General features: G+C 30.2%; 1 protein-coding gene across 4 annotated transcripts in view; it reads left to right on the forward strand.

The window, feature by feature from the left end:
• Positions 1–20149, forward strand: part of LOC111033551 (CTL-like protein 2) — a 46060-nt gene extending 25911 nt beyond the window's left edge. Inside the window, exons 1-13 of one of the 4 annotated variants that reach the window (XM_022314338.1) lie at positions 1344–1642; positions 10929–11035; positions 11379–11492; positions 12543–12706; positions 13026–13230; positions 13667–13800; positions 13959–14124; positions 14823–15090; positions 15732–15912; positions 16553–16839; positions 17290–17581; positions 18252–18489; positions 19069–20149. In XM_022314338.1, the coding sequence (XP_022170030.1) occupies positions 11026–11035; positions 11379–11492; positions 12543–12706; positions 13026–13230; positions 13667–13800; positions 13959–14124; positions 14823–15090; positions 15732–15912; positions 16553–16839; positions 17290–17581; positions 18252–18489; positions 19069–19163 (2154 nt within the window). In that variant the 5' untranslated portion in view covers positions 1344–1642; positions 10929–11025 and the 3' untranslated portion in view covers positions 19164–20149. Of the gene's footprint in view, positions 1–1343; positions 1643–10928; positions 11036–11378; positions 11493–12542; positions 12707–13025; positions 13231–13666; positions 13801–13958; positions 14125–14822; positions 15091–15731; positions 15913–16552; positions 16840–17289; positions 17582–18251; positions 18490–19068 lie in introns of those variants that run through there. The other 3 variants (XM_022314341.1, XM_022314337.1, XM_022314339.1) reach the window with 3 other exon arrangements.
• The last annotated feature ends 1679 nt before the right edge of the window (positions 20150–21828 follow it).

Genomic DNA, 21828 nt, shown 5'->3' on the forward strand with positions numbered 1-21828 from the left:
GCTCCGTTTATAATAATATAGCTATATGTGTACATAAACGACCGTATATGTACCGACTTAAGGTGGAAATGTTTTTATTGTAATTTCGAGACGTGCAGTCTCCACATAAAGCTCATATAAATCTTTTAGTTAACCATAAATAAAAACAGCTAACAAGAAGCAAAATATATTATAATATGGTACTTATACTAATTTAAGGATTATTATTCTTACAGCCTAACTTCATATTTTGAACGTATATCGTATAATAATATGGATATTATCCAATATACATATAAATAAATAAAAGGTGAGTTACATGACCTATATGGATATCCTAAGTTGGCTAATAAAAATTATATCGAGATTAGCTTAATGACTTCACACTAGGTCACATATATGACATTTAATAAGTTTTCTATATACAGGGTTATTCACCCATCATGTTCTTCCTATTTTTATCATATTTTAATGATGAATTTATTCAAATTCCAATAATTTTAACTAAGAACCATATTTTTAAACTCTGGAGATTTTTTATACTACTCAAAGAATGTTCTATGCTAGTGGGGAGGGAAGGGAGGGGGTCTCGTTTAAAAAATAGTAGTTTATTTTTGCACAGGACGCTTTATAACATCATATTATAAGTATAATACAAAAAATCCCAATAATCTGAAACAATGGTTTTAAAGTTCATTTTAAAATTCCAAAATTAGATTTTGAATAGCTTTTCTATTTTCTTCATTACTGAAGACAAAAAAACGGAGGTGAGCATGTTTGGTGAATCATTCTGTATATATCCATGCTAAATATGTTGTTACTATTAGTTCAAAGAAAAATGTTCTGGAATTGAAAAAAAAAACTTTTCTGATTTGAAAATATTAGCTAATATTAATTCTTTTAGTTAGCTGGTGTTTAGATAAACATTAAAATGATAAGCTTTTTCTCGCTGCAATCCATAAATAATATCAATTTTCATCCAGCCATCATATGCCTGTAATTATATTTCTTAAAATATTCTAATTGTTATATCCTTACAGACAATTTGTAGTTGTAGTAGAAGCGCGAAGTAGCCAGTATATATTATAGATATTAATGTAGGTAATATGTACATGACAATAACAATAACAATAAAATTGTTTACGCATGTATAAACAAGTAACAAAAAATTGTATGCGTTTCGTATACTATAACAATATTGTTCTCCTTCCGCTATTTTCACACCGTATAGTGTATATAATGACGCATCAACTCGCGGATTAACACGTTTTTCGATTTTATGACAATAATAGGTTATCTTTTGTATGGTTGGGATTTTTATCTCTCATTTGAGTGAGCTACTTAACTGAGTGTACTTAATAGATTTTCTCAGTCAAGTAATCGTCACTATATATATAGGTACCTAGTACCCACGCCGTACTCGCGGAGGCCAAATATTATTATATTTTAATATTTTATAAGGTGCTTATATATTATATTGTGTACTACATTTCACGAGTCTCTTTATTGTTTTTAAAAAGATATAACGTGATTCTTTTCGTTTTTTTAATTGAAAATACATTAAATTCTAACTGAATTCATTAATGTGATAATTCTCATACAGTGCGTATTATACTATATCTCAAAGTACCTGTTGGATGACAAAGCCGATGATCTGTATCTCGTACGTAATAATTATGCATGCATAAATGTCACATTATTTTAAATTTACGATTATTTTTTATGTGTCCGCATTATAATATATAAAATCTATAACAGCGATATTTTCTTTTACTCGCGCATCCATGATAATAATGTATTGAGTTCCTTATCATGCTATTTATTATGCAGTCATTGTAAACTTTCATATTATTTGCTCATTGTAATATACCTACTTGTACAGATTGTAAATTGTCATTTAAGTAATAATTAAAATAATAGGTATAATCTCCACGCCATTACGACGAATAGTGATTTTTATACCATGTACCTCTCGTCAAACTCAATTTTAAAATTATGATCTTGTAAACGTTGTTCTTTAATTTATTTTAGATGTATCAAAGTTTATTGATTCGTTGAAAGCAATATAATATATTGCTGGTCTTATATAAATACTAGCTGTCCAGGCTAAAGATTTGTATTTTTAATAACTATATTTGTAAAAAAATGTCTGTTTTAAAAGTGAACAACCCTTTAGTTAAGAGGTTTTTGTGTACCTATATATGAGCTACAATTATACATTCAACTCTCATATTTGTTGTAAGATGTAATTTCTTTAATCGAAATCATAAACGTTACGATTTGCATAAGTGTGCATGCTTTTACCTCATCTGTCTGAGTAACTAATGACAACCATAACAAAAAAAAAAAAATAGTAATTTCTACTAATTATTTCTCATGATACTAAAAACGACCATTTATAAACAAAAATGTTCATCTCAAATCTCAAAATCCCTATCTGAGCCTATTGGGTCTAATTGTGAATCTGAATCATTCAATGACCCACTCAAGCACACACCGAAAATGTCATCAAAATCGGTCCAGCCGTTTAGGAGTAGTTCAGCCTCATACACACGGACAGAATAATTAATATATATATATATATATATATATATTCTTTATAACATTAATTTTTAAAACAATAAAAAATAAATACTATAATATTGACCATTTAAATCGAGAAAATTATTACTGATACGTATAAACTATGAGTTATGCGTGTACTCGTATTATTGATACTATAACAGTTTAAAATTTTAATAATTGACCCACAACATTTTGTATGTTTCACAACTATGCCAAATCTACAATTCATACAATCCATTCACCTTCTACATTTTTCTATGATAGTACAATAGCCAATAAATCATTTTCTTCGGGTATAAAATACCATATAATTTTGTCTGCCTAAGAAATTTTATAAATGCTTTAAATGGTACAAATCATCTTCCAATGAATTACTAAACATATATCTATTAGAATGAGTTTCTCTTATCTCTTGTAAAACGGTATTGATTTCATTATTAGTAATAATATTTATTAATGGACTGAAATACAGGTACCAACCTATTATAATGTATATTAAAAATATAACAATATAATGTGATGTAGATATTATTATATAAACTACTTAAAAATCAATTATTTGTGAAGTCTGTACATAGATACCTACCTACTACAGCAGGACTCGGCATTCAAATTATTCGTTGTTTGTATACCGATAAGAACGAATAGTAATATATTTTATTTTAATGACATTGAAAGTGGTGATATTGTATCATTATCGAATATCGGACAATATACGAGTGTATGAATTTGACTATTTTCAATGTAGGTACCGATCGATCTTATAAAGCAAAAGTAATTCTGAAAATAGTTTTGATTTTGTCATCACTCATCAAGTCATCTTGCGATCGACTTCCACACATTTTTGAATTTATATTTCTGAAACATTCAGTTTCAGTATTTGTATCATTTTGTTAAACGGTATGATTGTTTAAATGGGAGATAACTTACTATTAATTACTCCTGCACGTAACCGTAAAATTTATTGGACGATGCGAATTTCCAAGGTGAACAACCCCCTCCAGATTTATAGATCAGTAAATTGTTTCCGAAAAAAATTTTTCTTTGTTAGTCAGTGTCACCCAATTTCTATGTTTAATCCTGCCCTCTTCCCAAATGTAGGTCTAAGAACCCAACTACATCACTGATTACAGGAATGGAAAGGTCCTGCTAAGTAATTTTCCCTTATATTATATCAGATCGATTTTATAGATATATTAGGACGTTCACATTTATTCCACTAGAGTTTTTTATATTTATTTTATATTCTTATCAGTCGAACTAGGAATACCTAGAACTGCAGCGTCATAGGTTTAATTTCTTATCAAAATGGTAAATATACTACGCTAAATTGCTCAAAACTTTTAAAAGATTCTCGATGACTTTAGTGATTAAATCAATAACACGTAATATTCTTTTTATAGGCAAATTAAATATCGATCCGTCAGATAATCCACGGTTTTCAGAATTATTGAGTCACCGGGTATTTAAAAATTGTCATATAAACCATATACAGTATTATTATTTCTTACTATACCTACGTACTATACTGTACGTAGAACATTATTTACACTTACATAAAGTTAATTACGGTTACCTATGCGATAAACGTACACTTTATGTTATAACATTATGCGTGTAATTTATAAATTATCTTAGAAAATCGTATTACTGTTCGCTTGTATTTGTTATGATTAAAACTGTTTGACAATAATTTATTATAATATGACGAGTACATGAACTGTAGTTGAATCATGACGTTTTTGAGCGAAATAACCTAACCTAACCTTAGTAGTAAGGATCACAGTCTGGAAAAGCTTGACATCTTAATAATAATTTCTCAACAGAGAGCTATTTCTCACTGCAAATCACAAAATGCAAAATGTAATGCTAGGTAATGGAATTGATGTAGAATATATATATATATCTTTATTCTACAGTAGCATAAGATGTTTTTAGCAATGTATTCTCGGCCACCGCTTATAATTATTATTGCTGACCTATCATGTACCATTCCCGCTCGCAGAATGACCCCAGAATTAAATAAGCTTTAATTTGTATTTCCGTTCTATACCTCTCCGAAGTAATATCGGAGTGCTGCAGGAACGATCCTTATGACTCCTCGTCAAACACAACATAATTCGCGCGATGTATTGCCGACAGCAAAGCCATAATTACTATACTATTAATAACGGGTATATTTTACGCATTCACTACAATAAAAGTCTACACGACAACGTCTATTGAAATTACGACCGCACTTGTCTATATTAACTAACGAGTCTCTCGAGACTATTATATACACGTCGAGCTCGGAGCTTCTCTTCTTAATCTTTTTGTTTGTGCCGCAGCCGTTGTTTATTCAAAGTAATATCATGTCATCGTGGTCGTTTAAACTTTAACTACGGTACCGCAAAGACTCATATATTATTAGGTACCTATAATATACGTAAGAGTTGGAGAGAAATTTCCATTTTTTTTTTTTACAGAATGTGTTTATTAATTAAATATCAGCAAGTAGCTATATTTCATCGATACATTCACTTCAACAATTACGTATATAATGGGGGAAAAAATTAATAAAATATTATTCATTAAAAGATAAGAAGGGAGGAAGAAAGAAGAAGAAGCTAGTTAGCGAAACTGCAGTAGAATCAATTAAGGAAATCATTGAAATGAAGATGGGGACTGATTGATGATACATAGTAATATTGGGGTTAAATATTATATCTTGAAAGAATGGATGTTGGTGGGGACTTTTGGGCTTTTGACCTTTGGACTTTTAAGGGACACAAATTAATAATTATTAATTAAACAAAAATATCACGATTCCGGTATAATTATATATATATATATATTTTTTTTTGTTATTAATTTATTGGAATATACACTCCTGACGCCAGATACATATCATAATATACAAATACAAATACAAAAATACAGGTTGCTTAGGAGTTAGGGGGTATAGGCTTTGAGCTCTAAGGAGTTCTTATGACAGTATTAAGTGGTATAACTTTTAGTACAGAGAAAAAAAACTCGTTGTAGATAGAGTAAGATCAAATTCCAAAAATGCTATAATTCTAAGAAAATGTGAAGCATTCAGAGACCCATTTAAAAGAGAAGTAACAAACTGCTGTTCAAGGCGGGACTTTTTTTTTCTCCAGACACTCGTTATGCCAATATCATTAAATGATTCTCGTTTCGCCCGACAAGGTTTAAATCAAATTTAAAATTGAACTGGCAATGAATTGAAAAACCATAGTTCTTTGATTCAGTTTCAAATTGTGTACATTATCTAGTATTATTTTGTAATATTCTAACATTTAACACAATTTTGCGAATTCAAAGAAAAAATGTTAACTAATAATATTGACTGTACCGAAAATCGCGAAAATGAATAATTGATTCAATAATCAATCATTGTCAATTTGATTTTAAACTGATCTAAGCTGTTCTGGGCAAAACGGGGATCATTCATTAAGAATATTTGGTCGAAAAGGGAAATGCTATTTTTAGCCTACGCTCGTCGGTCAGCATCAATGCGTCGTAAGCTGAGCACGTTCACATAACATGATTTAGTTCTATTGTGATTTGTAAACAGTATAATGTATTCGACTTTATGGAGCATTCAGTAAGTTCTTAAGAAGTAATTAATGACGTACGTTATATTTCTACTGCATAACTGCATAGCTGCATTACTCTATTGAACTTTCTGATAAAGACCATGCAAATTAACGTTAATCGTATGGTAATTGCATGTTAATTATTTGCAATTGTTATATTTACGTAATATATAAAGTAACCGTCAACAAAGACCATTGTTATGTATAATAGGTATATTTAATTTATCGGAACATATGTTGTATATACGTAATACAACCACGATCGGTTATATGAAGCAAATTTTAAAGATGATTTCTGTAAAGACTATTATATATTTATATGTATAAGGCCGTTTCGAACAAATGTAATAAGTTTAGCAGCCTGTAAAAAGAAAAACACTTTATATAGATAGGTACTATTTACTTTTTTTGATATTTCTTGAATACTTCTATTATGGTATTAAAGTGTATCGCAGTGATAATTTATACTGCAGTGACCGAAAGACGCATAGTTGCCAGTTGGATACATTTTAATCCCAAGTGGACTTGAAATTAAATATTTTTATACTTCGTAAAATTAAGACTTCACACTGACTTTAATTTATATTATAATATATTTACAATATTTCAATATCTATTATTAATTAAACATTTAAAGTTTAAACGGTAAGAAAGAACATAATATTTGTATGCATTGTTTTTGCCTTCTATAATCGGAAAATAGCGATTATTATCGTTTTTTGTCCCCCAGATGGCCATGATCTTCTTTTGGTTTTTTATAACCACACAATTGATAAAAAAAGATCCATTATCAATCGCCCTCATACCAGAACTTCACTATGATAAATTCAAATAATAGAAAAATAAATTTGTTCTCCTAGAAATTGATAGAATCAAATTGATCACACCACTGTGAGATGCAGTGATGGTATTCGAAAATTCATCAATGAAAAAGTATATAATATTGTAATATTAGCCACAACGACCATCGGCCATTTCGTGTAATTGTACGATTTCTGTAGTATCACCTATATGGATGTAGAGATCTCTTAAATTAATGCGAGCGATTGGTTGATATTTTTTTTCAAAGTGTCATCAGTCATCACATAGATACTAATTAATAAATTCGATCTACTGGATACGTTTGCATTATCATGTTTTTATCCTAAAGTGAATATTTTTTACTTGACAATTCGGTAAGTCCAATCTGCAGTGTCCGATGACATTGCGAGAGTGCTTCTACACTATTTTATTAAAACAATAAATAATATTGAATTATTCATAATCTATATTATGCGTATTAAGAATAGTCTAATGACAATTAATTTGCAAATTGAAACGAATTATTCGTATTCCTTATCGATAAATAATAATATAATTAGTTTGTGCACAATAACATTTTCTGAAATGCAATAATTATTATCGACTTCTAAACAAAGGCACGCGACAAAGAACCCACCAGCGCGTTATTTCAATCGTCTTATCAATGACCTTCGGACTTAAGTTCTTTAATATTGTTTATTATATTTTATTGAACACATATTAATGTTTATTTTACGGCAGCCGACAGAGGTCCTGTGTATCGTGTATGAACAATTATTTACCTATCGCTGCGAAACGACTGCAATAACGTAATAATAATAACTATAGAAATGTATAAAAACCGTTTTATTTCCTCGTTAAGAGTTTTTATTTTAATTAATTGATTTTTTTTCTTTTGACAGCGAAATAAATGTAACCCATAATCGAGATCATGTTTATTGCACCTTGCATTAAATAGGCAATGTAATTAAGTACTTAACGAAATCGCATTTATAATACAATAAAGATTAATGAATATAAAATTATAAAAGTACAGTAATATTTTTTAATTATAAACCATAATAATAGACAATAGTATAATACAAAAAAACGATCATCGAAAACCGTGATGTATTTTTCAAAAAGCCACTTATATAATCAATAAGCATATGTCTGTTTATTATTTCGCATGTATATATATTATAAATTATTATTTTGACTTAACTACTAAACACGTAATACAGCACATCAAATAGGTACATAATAATATAGTGTTTAATATAATATTATCATTTTTGAAAACTTTATCGTTCACGTATCGCACAATAAATGAGTTATTATAAATAATGCATTCGAAATATACTTTAATACCCATTCTATTTGAAATTGTAACAAATTCGTTTAGAATTTGATTTTGCGTGTTTTAGTAATAATATAACATATAAGTGTAATATTCGTCGAAAGTTCTAATTATTTGAAATTGGTGTAATATTGCACGCAATGTTATTGAATACGTTCTTACGGATCGACGAGGTGCAACAATTATAATCGATACGTAACAAAAATAATAATGGTCGTCAGCCAAAATGTTTTCGATTCTTGACGGACAGGACAGGTATATATAGACGTTTCGATGAAATCCTAAAACGGAATAGTCGCGATTCGCGGTGTACTCCACGTTATACATCGCTGTATAAGAGTTTGACAAATAATTCGACTATTTCTGGACTATATACTCTTTGTTCTGGCAAGCGTCCGGTGTTTTCCGCCCTTCCGGTATATTATAATTTATATACCATACAGAATCTTCGAGTCTCAAGGTTTTACCAGTCATTTTAAAAGTAATTTTTCATTTCTATAAACGATATCATATAATATTAACCATACATGGTGCACATATTGATCTACGATCTCGTGCGATCAAGATTAATATAACATCGAAAATGATTTTTATTTTGATGTACGACCATTGTTGGTTTCATTTGGTGATCAATATATTGAACGAGAAAAAAAACAATTATTGCTTGGAGAATATTATATATATTAATATAATATTAATAACTAAGTAATCGAAAGAACTAATTCTCGAAACATTATGTTTTCAAACAATTAAACAACTAGGAATGTAGTTCTATAGTTACATTTTGCAATGTCAAGTAATATTATTACGTTTGAATTAGATGAGAATAAAAATTACATTTCACGAAGATTTATAAAATTATATGGAGCCATATTATGTATTTTAATGTTTACTATAAATTAATATAATAATTTGTCTATACATATCTGTATATTATATTTATGACGTTAGTAGATGGGATCAATATATAAGTATTCCCTCATCAACATAAGTTGAAGTATAATACAACTGTAATCTATACATGAATAGTATAATTATAGTCTATAGGTACCGTAAAGGGCTCAATATATTTCCAAATACATTATCATTACAGTTGATGTTACATTGTTACCCAACAAGACGTTTTAACGAGACGCTTTTGAAATTGTTCGGTATAATTTTCAAGATGGTTATTATAAGGATACTAAGAATACTACGTACTTGTTAGTAGTTTTGAAATCAAATAAATAAATATGATAAAATAAGATGAATATTTATATTGTGTGGACACAGGTATTCGAGTTACTTTAACTTTTAAGAAACACAGTTTGAAAATCTAAAAACATGTTTGTGATATCTGTAAAGTTATTTAGAAAAAAAATAAACGAAAAACTGTTGCTGTCTGCCGATAGATATGTCTTCATATTTTAATATAATATAATAACATATTAAGTATTTGGGGAAAAAATATTTACGTACAGTTTAAATAGCCTTGTATTATAGGGGACCGAGGAAGCGATTTATAAACACCATCAGACGGCCGTTTTAACAAATCGACCAAACCCAAAGCGTTTCGTCTATTGCTCGTCGCATAACGCATATCATGCAAATGTGTTTTAACTCAATAGTAATATAGCCTTATAGACATCAAAACTATAGGGTCTATTTAAACTAATAATAATTAACTACAGTGGCTACAGTGGTTTTGTATACCAATATAGTAATAGTACTGTGCGTACTACACGTGCATTTAACTTATCGCGTCCATATAGAATATATAGGAATATTATGAGTAAAGTAAATTAAATTATTCTATTTGAATGGATCATGACGTGAAATGTAATACAATTCTGTTGAGATAATGAATCATCAGGTGCATGAACGTATCAGACCGTCAACATTTTTTTTTACCCATACTAGAACATAAACAGAGATATTAATTGAATGCTTCAATCGCTTAAACATATTTTATTCCGACGTGATTACAAAAACACTAATTAGATAATATAATATGTTACAAGCATGTGTACATATTATTATTATTTATTAACGCTACTGCAGTTGGACTGAACGTTATTATAATAATATGGCAATCTGTATTATATAGTAATGAAAGTAGTTTCTAACAGCTGTTCGATAAATCCGACCGTTTATTATTGCCGATACTGCTACGGTATTTTCTCACAGTTTCTGGTTCGAACGCGCGTTTACCTTTTCTTCTTATTATTTTTTACATTTCCACTGTTCTAAATACCAGTCATTATGGCGATGCACAATTTATTCATAATTGTGAATCGTCTCCGGTAACTGCAACTTAATAATTGAAGTATCGCACGCGCTCGTTTAAATATCATGCCTATTAAACGACTGACGCGTCCGTAAATAAAATTAATGTACCTATTACATTATCGTGAAGATTGTTATGAATTATAATTTGTACGAATTAAGAGGTATGACGCACTGTGAATCGTCATTTGGCAGTCATGCAAAAATCTCGTAAACGTTTTAAAAATGTGGTCCATTTGCCGGTGATCTTTTCACTATAATATTATAACTATATCATATCAATATCATTATTCACAAATGCTGTACCTAAAAGTATAGCAAACTCTATTACCATGTAAGTCATTAAAATATTAACACAATATTATGTGTGATTGCAGCAGGACAACCGAGGGCTAGAATTCAAAGAGCCTCCGAAAACAACATGCCGATGAAAGTCAAAAGCTAAAGATAGACCGCGTAAGAACAGAAAAAAAAATGGATCAAAGTAAGTGTTGTTCCGCGATAGTAACTATAAGACATCGTCCATCGATGACGCGGCGTATCAGTAAAAACTAATTAATATCAAAAGGGGGAATACGAGAAGAATTTTTTCGCAAAAAATAAAATTATTTTAACTCAATGAGTTTTGCTTAAACGTTTAATTGTTTGACAATTTAAAAAAAAAGTTCTGAGGTTCTGGATGGACAAGGCTCTTTATACATGTAAGATACATCACATAGGTTATTAGGTTATATCACTTTAAATTACGTGAATATCAGTCATGTATATAACATTATAATTTAACGATTTCGACTAATTGTGTGTGGCGATTGCGTTACTGTGTGCAGATTCCTATAGTCCAAACAGGAAGAAACCCCTCGAGAAGAGATCGTGTACGGATTGCTTGTGCTTTCTCGGTTTTGGCGTGTTCATAGCCTGCTGGTTGGGATTGGCCAGCTATGGTACGTATACAATTTACTTTAAAATAAACTTTATGCTAGCCACTGTAAAACTATGTCCATGGACTTTGGTTTTAACTTTTAAGTTAGAACTTTACAAACGTCATTATAAACATAACATGTCTTTTATGGTTTGCAAATATATAATTGCAGTTAAATATTAACACACGTTTTCTCACCATAATATTGGTAAATAAGGAAATTCTAAAAACTGAAACTATAGATATCAAAATATAAGGAGAATATATGTATAATGATTTCTGTCCAAGAAACCTGCACCTTTGCAGTTTTATCTGTTATTGAAAATTGCTACAAGGAAGAAGCATACAACCTTCGAACAATAATCAATACTCTTACAAAAGTGCACAACATTCATAAGCGCATTTTGAGAAGGGGAAAATTCGGAAAGGATTAGCTTCTCTAAAAATCGATATTATAGCTTAAGTATTAACTTCCCCATTAATTACTTGATTTATAATAAACAAACTATTTTTATAACCATGAAATGTTTATACTGAGTATTTAAGTCCTTAAAATTGGTTTACAAAAATATAAAACATACATGTAATATTGGACCGAGTATTTATTATACTTGGACCATTTTCACAAATGATAAATATTCAATGTCCATATACTAATATTAACTACTAAAATTTAAAATCACCATAAGCCCAGTATTTTCTATCAGCTATCATTGGCCTATTATCCTTAGTACACACAGTTAAACAACTATAGAAAACTACTTGAATTTTGATTTAAATACGTCAAAATGTTCAGAAAAATTATCTGATTAATAATTTATAATAGAAAAATAAGATTATTATTTGTAAATCAGAAGTTCGTATCTCTACATGTCTCTCCTTAAGTTAGTATAAAAAATCTCAAGAATAAATATAGTTTACCTAAGGATTACGAAATTCCAAAAATCAGATTTTGATTAACTGCATTATTGAAGAAAAAAGTGTTAGGATGTGAATGCATGGTCAATATATACTGTATATATTATATTACATTAAATTCCTATCATATATCAACAACATTTTCCGTTTTCAGCTTACCAAAATTCGGATCAAGAGCTGTTCATTTCACCGTCAGATTCGAATGGTCAAGTGTGCGGTCGTAATAAGAACGTGTCTGATAAACCGTACCTATTCTTCTTTGACATAACCGAATGCACGTCGCCAATGATTTTCGTCCACGGGTGCCAAACTCCTCAGGTATAAATAGTTAAAACATTCGACTCAAGCATTTTTAAAACGATTTAGGTATATTTATTTCCCAAATAGACATTGGTTATCACTTTTCAAAAAAAAAAAACTATGTTTTTACAATTTACAACACATTAATCTACTGTTAAATATCACATTGCCATATTTTTTCTAATATTGTGGATAAAATATGTTCTAGTTTCGAAATACCTTTATTATTGGGGATAGGTTTCTGATCTAACTGACGTATGCGTTGCACATCGCAAGCACAAAAATTATTTCAAAATAATGTGTATAATATTATAAGCCGCCTCTCTGTTTCCGAAAGGTATGCGTGGAAAATTGTCCAAACACGGAATGGTCAGTCAAAGAAGTGTTGGACTCTAAGGAGTCTCAAGTCGACTGGCCGGCCATACAGAAGACTCTGATATGCGTCTCTCCCGATCTCAATAAATTGGTCAATTCGAAGGAAGTGCTGAAAAACTTTACATCGACCAACCTATGTGCCAAATATTTTACTAAGAGTGAAATTCGTGAGTATTAAGCATTACATGCATATAAATAATATAATTAATAGTGTTGTAGATGTGCAGGTTACGTTCACGTAATAAACAAATAAAAAACGCATTTTTCGATAAGAGATAATAATTATTTATTTGTTATGGATTGGGTGCATTTTTGTTCAATAATATCTGTATATATTTCAAGATGGCATCGATAAGATAAACATAATATATAATATCCAGTGCATATTTAGAACTTTTTCAAGTTAATAATCTTTAGACCTAATTTCGAATACAATAACTACCTAGTACCTATGCATACATATGTAGATAATTCGACGGAATCTTTTAAATATAACTATATTGATTATGCATATGTAATAATTATAACCAATGTATAATACCATGTTACCATTGTATGACCGTCAACGAGTATATTATTAATTTATTTTTCAAACGATTTCAGTGTTTAATTATTGCATTCCTACTTTAAGCGGTGACTTGGAGAATCTAAAACAAATTTTGAATTCCAACAATATCGCGATGAGCAATTTTATCGACGGAACCGCTATGGTCGATTGGTTGAAAGTATCGAAGGAAGTATGTACTTAAAAACATAAAACTATATGTATATTGTATAACAATAAAATATTTTTCGTAGGTATCTAATTTAAATTATATAAACAATAAACGCTTACAAAAAAATTCCTTTAATATCTAACAACAATTAATATTTAAATTGTTTATGGTACTCGTAGGCCAGTCAACATATAATAGAAGATTTAGAAAAAAGCTACCAACACATCATTGTTGGTCTGTTGATTGCCATCTTTCTCAGTCTAACATACATCCTGCTGCTAAGGTGGTTCAGTTGGATAATGGTTTGGATGTCAATGTGGGCCATTGTGGGTTTATTAGCTTTTGGTGAGTTATAGATTTGTAGTGCGTATTAAGTTTATTACACTGCACCTAATAATAACTAATAGTTTCACTTACTCACTTTTCCAACAAGCAAAATAAAATTGATCTAAAATGATTTAGAAAACTTCTTGAGCACAGTGTATTATAACTATTTATAGGTACTGCATTAATTAAGTGTACACAGAAAAGTCACCCTTTACCACAAGTTTATTTTACTAAATTGAAGTTATAATATGAACACAAAAAAATAAAATAAATTTAAATTTATCACGTTTTAAACTTTAATTAGGTAAATAATATTACTTATTATTATGATGTTTAAGTTCAAATTTAATAGTAGAATTTTAATTTATTTAAAAGGACTTAATTTTTTTAAACGATAATTGGATATATATTAATTTGTTTAAATTGTTATCTAAAATGGGATATTCGACCATACTGTATTTATGATGTATTATACACTTGATATGCAGTTATATATTATAAGTATTATAGCAATATAATAGTGACCGCCTTCGTCCCCAACCTAACCAAGAAGATGGTACAGTGGTATATCATAATAGAGTATACAGCGGCGACAAAGGGTGGCTGTTTTTATATAATACACGATTAAATAATACTTTAAAAGTGTTATAAATAACGTTCTGGGCAGATTTTTCTATTTTGCAAAATTGTAATGCATCTGTTGTCTTGTATTGCAGGTAGTTACGAATCGTACTTGAAATACGTGTCATTCGGCGACTCCGATACCGCGACTGCGATGACGGAAGACGGAGAGCCGACCGACATCGCCACGGGTGGCGGACGACAGAGTTGGAGCAACTACGTGAACTCCAAACTAAACAAAAAGTCCACCTGGTTGGTGTTCACTGTCGTGTCGACCGTCGCTCTGGTCGTGCTCCTGTTGATAATCGTGTTTTTGCGCAAACGTATACGGCTCTCCATAGCGCTGATCGTGGAAGGAAGTCGGTGAGACGACGATAAATTAATAATTATAATACCTTTGTAATAATATATACATATATAATATCTATATAAGTAATCTATCGATATATAGATAAAAATGAATGTCTCTTTTTTCCACACTCGTAATCATTAAACTACCCGCCTGATTCGCTTGAAATTCAACATTGCTATTCAGCCGGATCAGATGAAAGTCAGTATCCATATGAAAATCACAAAATATTATACTTCCCGGCCACAGGAAGTAAAGATAAAAGGTTATTACAAGTGGCGCGCTCTAATGGATTAATATTCAATAAACATAATAATGTATTCATATAATCTATATTATTATAAATAAACATGAAAATCGTGCCTTATATGGAAAAAACGAAAAAACTAAAGTGCAGAGCTTTAACGGATTGATTATAATAAACTATATAAATCTATACAAATAAATATGAATGTATTATTAAATAGCTAATCGGCTGACAGCACTGGCGTAACACCCCAGCTATATAGTTTGAAATAAATTGGTAATGTTGATGCGAGTAATGAAATTCCCATTCGAATATACCCTGCAATTTCCAATACAAATTTAAAATTTTAATAACATAGAATAATGAAAATTTATAGGTTTAAAAAAAATATTATTATTTTATTCACAGTGCAATACTCGAGATAAAAACATCACTGGCGTTCCCGGTGTTCCAGTGGCTATTGTACTTGGTGGTGCTGATTTGGTTTTTCATCGTTGCTATTTATCTGTCGTCCATGAAACTATACGTGTTTAAAGTCAAAGGCCTCGCCAACGACCACGACTGTTTTTGTAACAACAGTTATTACAAGGTATTTGGTCATCTTATATACCAAGTGTACATAATCAGCTATTATATTGTGTACGGCATCTGTGATAGTTAGCTAGTATAAAAAAAATAATAATTTACTCTCGTACTACTTAGGGCCAGTTGTACAGTCTGTGATTAAACTCCGATTACGCTTAATCAGCTGATAACAGATATTTAACCGGTCAAATTCGGCCGGTTAAACTGTGATTAACTTTAATCGCAGACTGTACAACTGGCCCTTACTGCATTAAATTATATCATTACTAACACAAAGGAGTGTATCTATATTTTAATCGGACGATATAGCACCGGCTGAGGCGGATCAACGTGCTAAAACAAATTTCGATTTCAGTTTGCACTTGGTTCTTTCCGACCCAGTCTTCTTCACCCGGCGCTATCGATTTTGTCGCTTCTGTATAGTGTCGTATGAATGATAAACGATTTGTTATGCGTATACAGTATAGTACAATACACAATATTGTATAGACATATTTTAAACACCGGACCTAACCTAACCCCATCCATTATGTTATTTAGATATTTTACTGCTCACATATTCTAATATTAATATTATAGTATTGACCTTGTACCTTGTTTTCAATCGATTAACTAATTAATATTTATAATGTGCTTTTTACAAGGACGGTGACTGGTGTACAGAGTCCAAATGGGAACGGTACTGCAGCGCCATAGGCAAAAACAATACCATGTGTAGAGTGGCCAAATGCGCATACGACCACACTGTGTCACAGGACTTCATCACAGGACTTCAGCTGTTCAATGTGTTCGGAATGTTGTGGCTGATGAACTTTGTGTCGGCATTCTCCCAAATGGTGCTGGCCATTACGTTCACCTCATGGTACTGGACGTTTCACAAGAAGGACGTGCCGTTCTTCTCGCTTACGAGTTCATTCTACAAAACAATCAGGTGTGTACCATTTACAATTGACCTCCCACGATCAAAAGTAGGTACGTTTAGTACATATTATATTAGATCGAAGGAAGAGATTTGTACTATCCAGAAGTTTTGATATGTCTGAGATGAATTAGGTTGTACCTTATTCCTATCAAACCCACCCACCTTCTTCCAATTATAAAATGTTTGGTTTAAACAATCGCTGTATGTAATAATGATAACAGAATATACGCAGTCATTGGTTAAACTATTTGAATTATCTTAAAATATTGTATATTGTATTTGTCTTGAAATATATAGAATTGAAAAATTTGACTCTAGAATATATACAAATACGTATTTTGATATAGGTATTGAATATTAATTGTCTGTTGTTAAATTGTAAACAATAAGTCAAATACAATAGACTTAAGTACCTATACTCATTACTCATTGTCTGCTTGCGTTGTTACCTGTGTATAGATACCACTTGGGAACAGTCGCTTATGGATCTCTGATCATCGCCATCTGCAACTTTATACGCGTGATACTTGAGTGGGTAGAAACCAAGTTGAAGAAGTACGACAACTCGTTCACCCGAGCCATATTCACGTGCATGCGATGCTTCTTTTGGCTGTTGAACAAGTTCTTGAGGTTCGTCAACAGAAACGCGTACATCATGTGTGCTATGTACGGGAAGAACTTTTGCACTTCGGCCAAACAGGCATTCGACCTGTTGTTGAGGAACGTGTTGCGCCTGGTGGTCCTGGACAGGGTAATATTTTTATAGCCAATTATTATTATTACTATAAATGAAATATGGTAATCATTTATATATATATATATATACATAATGTATATTTTATTGGTCTTGAGCCCGCCGACCATGATCATTAGTTATTGTAAGGGATTAGGGGTTATGGTTTTGTTGGGGTTTGTACGGTTGGTTTGGCAACTCGTGTATTTGTTTTTAAGTATATAGGTACTTCCAACGAAATCTCTGGACATTATTAAGAAGACATTTTCTTCGTTCTTTATTGTACAATATTATTATTAATCTTTCTAGTTTTCATGTGTTGAGACTTTTGTATGAAACCAGTTAAAGACTTCGATTTAAAAATGCAAAGTTCAGTTCTGTCATTCAACATTATGCAAGGTTGATTTTATGTATTATAAGATGTTATTCTTTAAAAAAAAATAGATAATTAAATCAAAGAATAATGTTATAATCATAAGTATAAAATTGGATTAAAAATATTGGACAAATAATAGTTGATGACATATTGTATACAACCGTTGAGACTGGACGTCGCAAGTCTCCACACCCCTCCATCATAAAAACCCCGCAAAAGATCCATTAAAGTATTATAAAACGTAACATTATACGTTTTCTAATACTGTATTAGTTGGGTAGGTACCAATTATAATTGTATGTACTGTTTCAGGTAACTGATTTTATATTTTTCGTGGGCAAGATCGTCATCATGGGTGCCACAATCGCGGCATTTTACTTCGAGTTTTACGAACCAATAGAGCCAATCAAAAAGATGGAGTTCTTTAATCAGCCAGTCCTCAATCATAAGTGGCTGCCGATGTTTATTGTGGCCGCCGGTTCTTGGGTGATATCGTCCACGTTCTTCCACGTGTACTCTATCGCTGTCGACACACTGTTCCTATGCTTTTGTGAGTACAACGATATGCAGATTATAAATACATAATATAATGACGATCAAAAACTATCAAATTAAACCAAAATCGGTTTGAAGTTAATAGTTTGATACGAGTCATTTTTTAAGGAAATATTCTGTTCAAATATTAATTAAATTAATATTAAATAAAAAAAAAAAAATGTCAAGTGAAAAGTGTGGTGTAAGCAATTCACAACTAAGTATATTATAGCACTCATGATTCTGGAATTTGGTACATAGGTAATAATGTACACGAGGATGTGAACTTCGAAGCCGATTTTTTTAATTTTGCATTTTGCTCATACGGATTTGCTCACGAAAATTAAAAAGTTATTATAATAAATTGGATACCATTTTATACTTGTATTTTATATATTCGGTCAAAATCACACAAATTCATGTGTTAAAAAAATTCGTGGTTTACAGTTCAATTAGTTCTAAACAAGGTACACGCACGGTCATTTAATTTTCAAAGGCCAAGCCACGAAATATCAGCTATAGGGCAATACCTACATATTTTATAACTGCAATGTGTGAACTCATTTTCATCTTTGTCATATTTATTCTGTTGCAGTGGAAGACTCCGAACGAAACGACGGGTCAGCTGATCGTCCTTACTTCATGTCGCGGAAGCTGATGAACATATTGGGAACGAGGAACGTGCTGTAATTTCCAATGCGTCTACAGAGCGACATGATTTAAATATTTTTAATACGTCATATTATATTAAAATTAAATTGTACATGCGATCATATTATACATAAACCTATATTTTTGTGCTGCCCACCGCTGACGCCGCCACGTGTGTTCGTGAAAAATATACAATGAATATTCACCCAATATAATAAGATATATAATACACTTATATATTGTATACCGGTTCCTCCTCATCCTCCCCTGCAAATGATGATGTTATTATTATAATTAACTATTTTATTTAATAATTTGTGTATGTTATTGTAATATAATAATAGTAAATTACGCAGGGTGTTTATTTTATCGTGTGCCGCATGCTGTAATAAGATATCTACTTCGAGAAACACAATTCGTTTTTTTAATATTTAACAAAAATATACTAATTAATATTTTTCTATGATTATTATACTATCAGTAAAGATTCTATTCTTGATATTGAAAAAATCCTTGTATCTTCTACCATATTGCCAGGTGACTTCCGATAAAATAATCACTCTGTATTGTTTATCACCTTATTATACGATAAATAATTTTAATTTTATACCACACAAAACATATCACATATATGTGGTGATAATATATACCATTATACCTATATATGATATTAATACCTAACCTCAGTGGTGGTACAACTAGTAAAATATAATTTCGGGGGAGGAGGGCTCCCAAAACCATAAGTCGTCTCGAGTGTAGTGATTACCTATATTTAACCTACCCCTACCTATTTAACTATTATTACCAAACAAATTAAATCATCGATATGATTGTCCTCAGCCTATCTAGTCGTGTCGCATTAAACATACAACTGAAGCAGTTGGTAAAGTGGTAATGTGGTATGCAGTATACAAGCTGGTATGTATTGTGGTTTCTCAGCAGCAATTATTGTTAAAGGGAGCGGAGTTCAATGCAGAATGTGAGGTTTAGGACTAGTCTCGGCAGCTGTATATCGTTATTTACGATAACATAAATTGTATCTACATTATACCTGCAGTTTGATATTACATAGACTTAAAAATAAAATGCATAAATAATATTATGTTAGTACTATTTGTACTCTATTACTCTATAGTGTATTGTTACTGTAGTAATACTCCATTTTTCGTTTAACTTTTATACATTTAAAAATATTGTCTAATTTTTTTTATGTCCTTAAAATCTGTGACCCCAAACCCACGTGATAATATATATTAGAATACTTTTATACGAATTTTAAGATGAGCTTATTTATATATGTATATTAATTTATTATACTGTATGCGCTTGGTAATTTAAAAAAAAAATGTTTAAAGGCTGTTATTTTGTAGTGTACCATAATCTATTATAATTATTAATATTATACATTTTAAATGCAATAAAAATTATTATACTATTAATATTATTTCTATGTTCCATTTCCATTGTATTTATAAGGGATGATAGGTACATTTGATATGTAGGCATGTGTCATTTTACAAGATAAAGTCAGTGTCGGTCTGGCCCACCTGGGTACTCGGGAATCATCTTTTTCAATATTAGGGGCCCATAGTCAAACGAGAAATCATTAAATCATTCGTGACTTGAATTATAACCGAACTTACATTGTAAAAATTGAACATGGTAACAATTCAAGCCAGGTTTATTCACACATTATAGGTACATAACATTATAATATATATTTATCGTCGGTACTAAAACTAGTTTTCAACTACAACGAAATAACTAACATCGTTATTCTTCATTTATTTAATTTTGATTGAATTTCAACTAACGATTTCTATAAAAAAATGAATTTTTTGAATCTAGTATGAACTTGAATTACATTTTCAATCCTCGACTATAACAGTTTATTAACATTTTGTAAATTTTTAAATACAAAATTATTTGCACATTTTATTGAATTTAATGAATGTTGTCAAAATCAAAATTTTAAATAATTATAAAAAAATCGGTGGACTATATAGGTACTATCATTAATATTTTTATATTTCCGTAATAAAAACATATTCAAAACCTTGATTGCAACGAAAAATGTCTTATCGACATTTATAGAAAAAAATTTAAATTTAAAACTTAAAATGTCTATAAAAAACTTAAAACATTAAAAAATGTTGAAAACCGTTTCATGGGCAGTGTACCATCAAATTTGTATTTGGTGAAAATTAAAAGTATCTACAGTCATTATTTTTAATACCAAAATGTCAAAAATCAATTCAGTTGAAATACAGGTGAATCCGGTATTAAAAAAATAAGAAATTCAAATTTCAAACTATCATTAAAAATAATTTGACCTTTTATTTCACTTTTGTTTTTACTTATTGGTAGACAACTTATAAGGAATATTGTATATACGTTTCTAACCTTAAGTATAAAAGTATTTTGTTTTTCATTAAATTCTAACTAGGTACTGAATAGCTTATAAATGTTCATGATCTTAACGAAAGTTATGAAGATCCTTATATTACACTTCAAAATTTTTTGATCGAGTAAAAACTATTGATAGACAATAATTGAAAACAAAATTTTAGGAAATCATTCAATTATCATACCTATAGCCTATATAAATAACTAAAAAAGAGTCTTAACATTTTGAAAATTTTATTATACAGGAAAATTGTTTTACGGCTAATGCATAAAGTATAATTTTTGTTATTCCACTTGC

The sequence above is a fragment of the Myzus persicae genome, unplaced genomic scaffold (genome assembly GCF_001856785.1).
Source record: "Myzus persicae strain clone G006 unplaced genomic scaffold, MPER_G0061.0, whole genome shotgun sequence".
NCBI classification, from domain to species: domain Eukaryota; kingdom Metazoa; phylum Arthropoda; class Insecta; order Hemiptera; family Aphididae; genus Myzus; species Myzus persicae.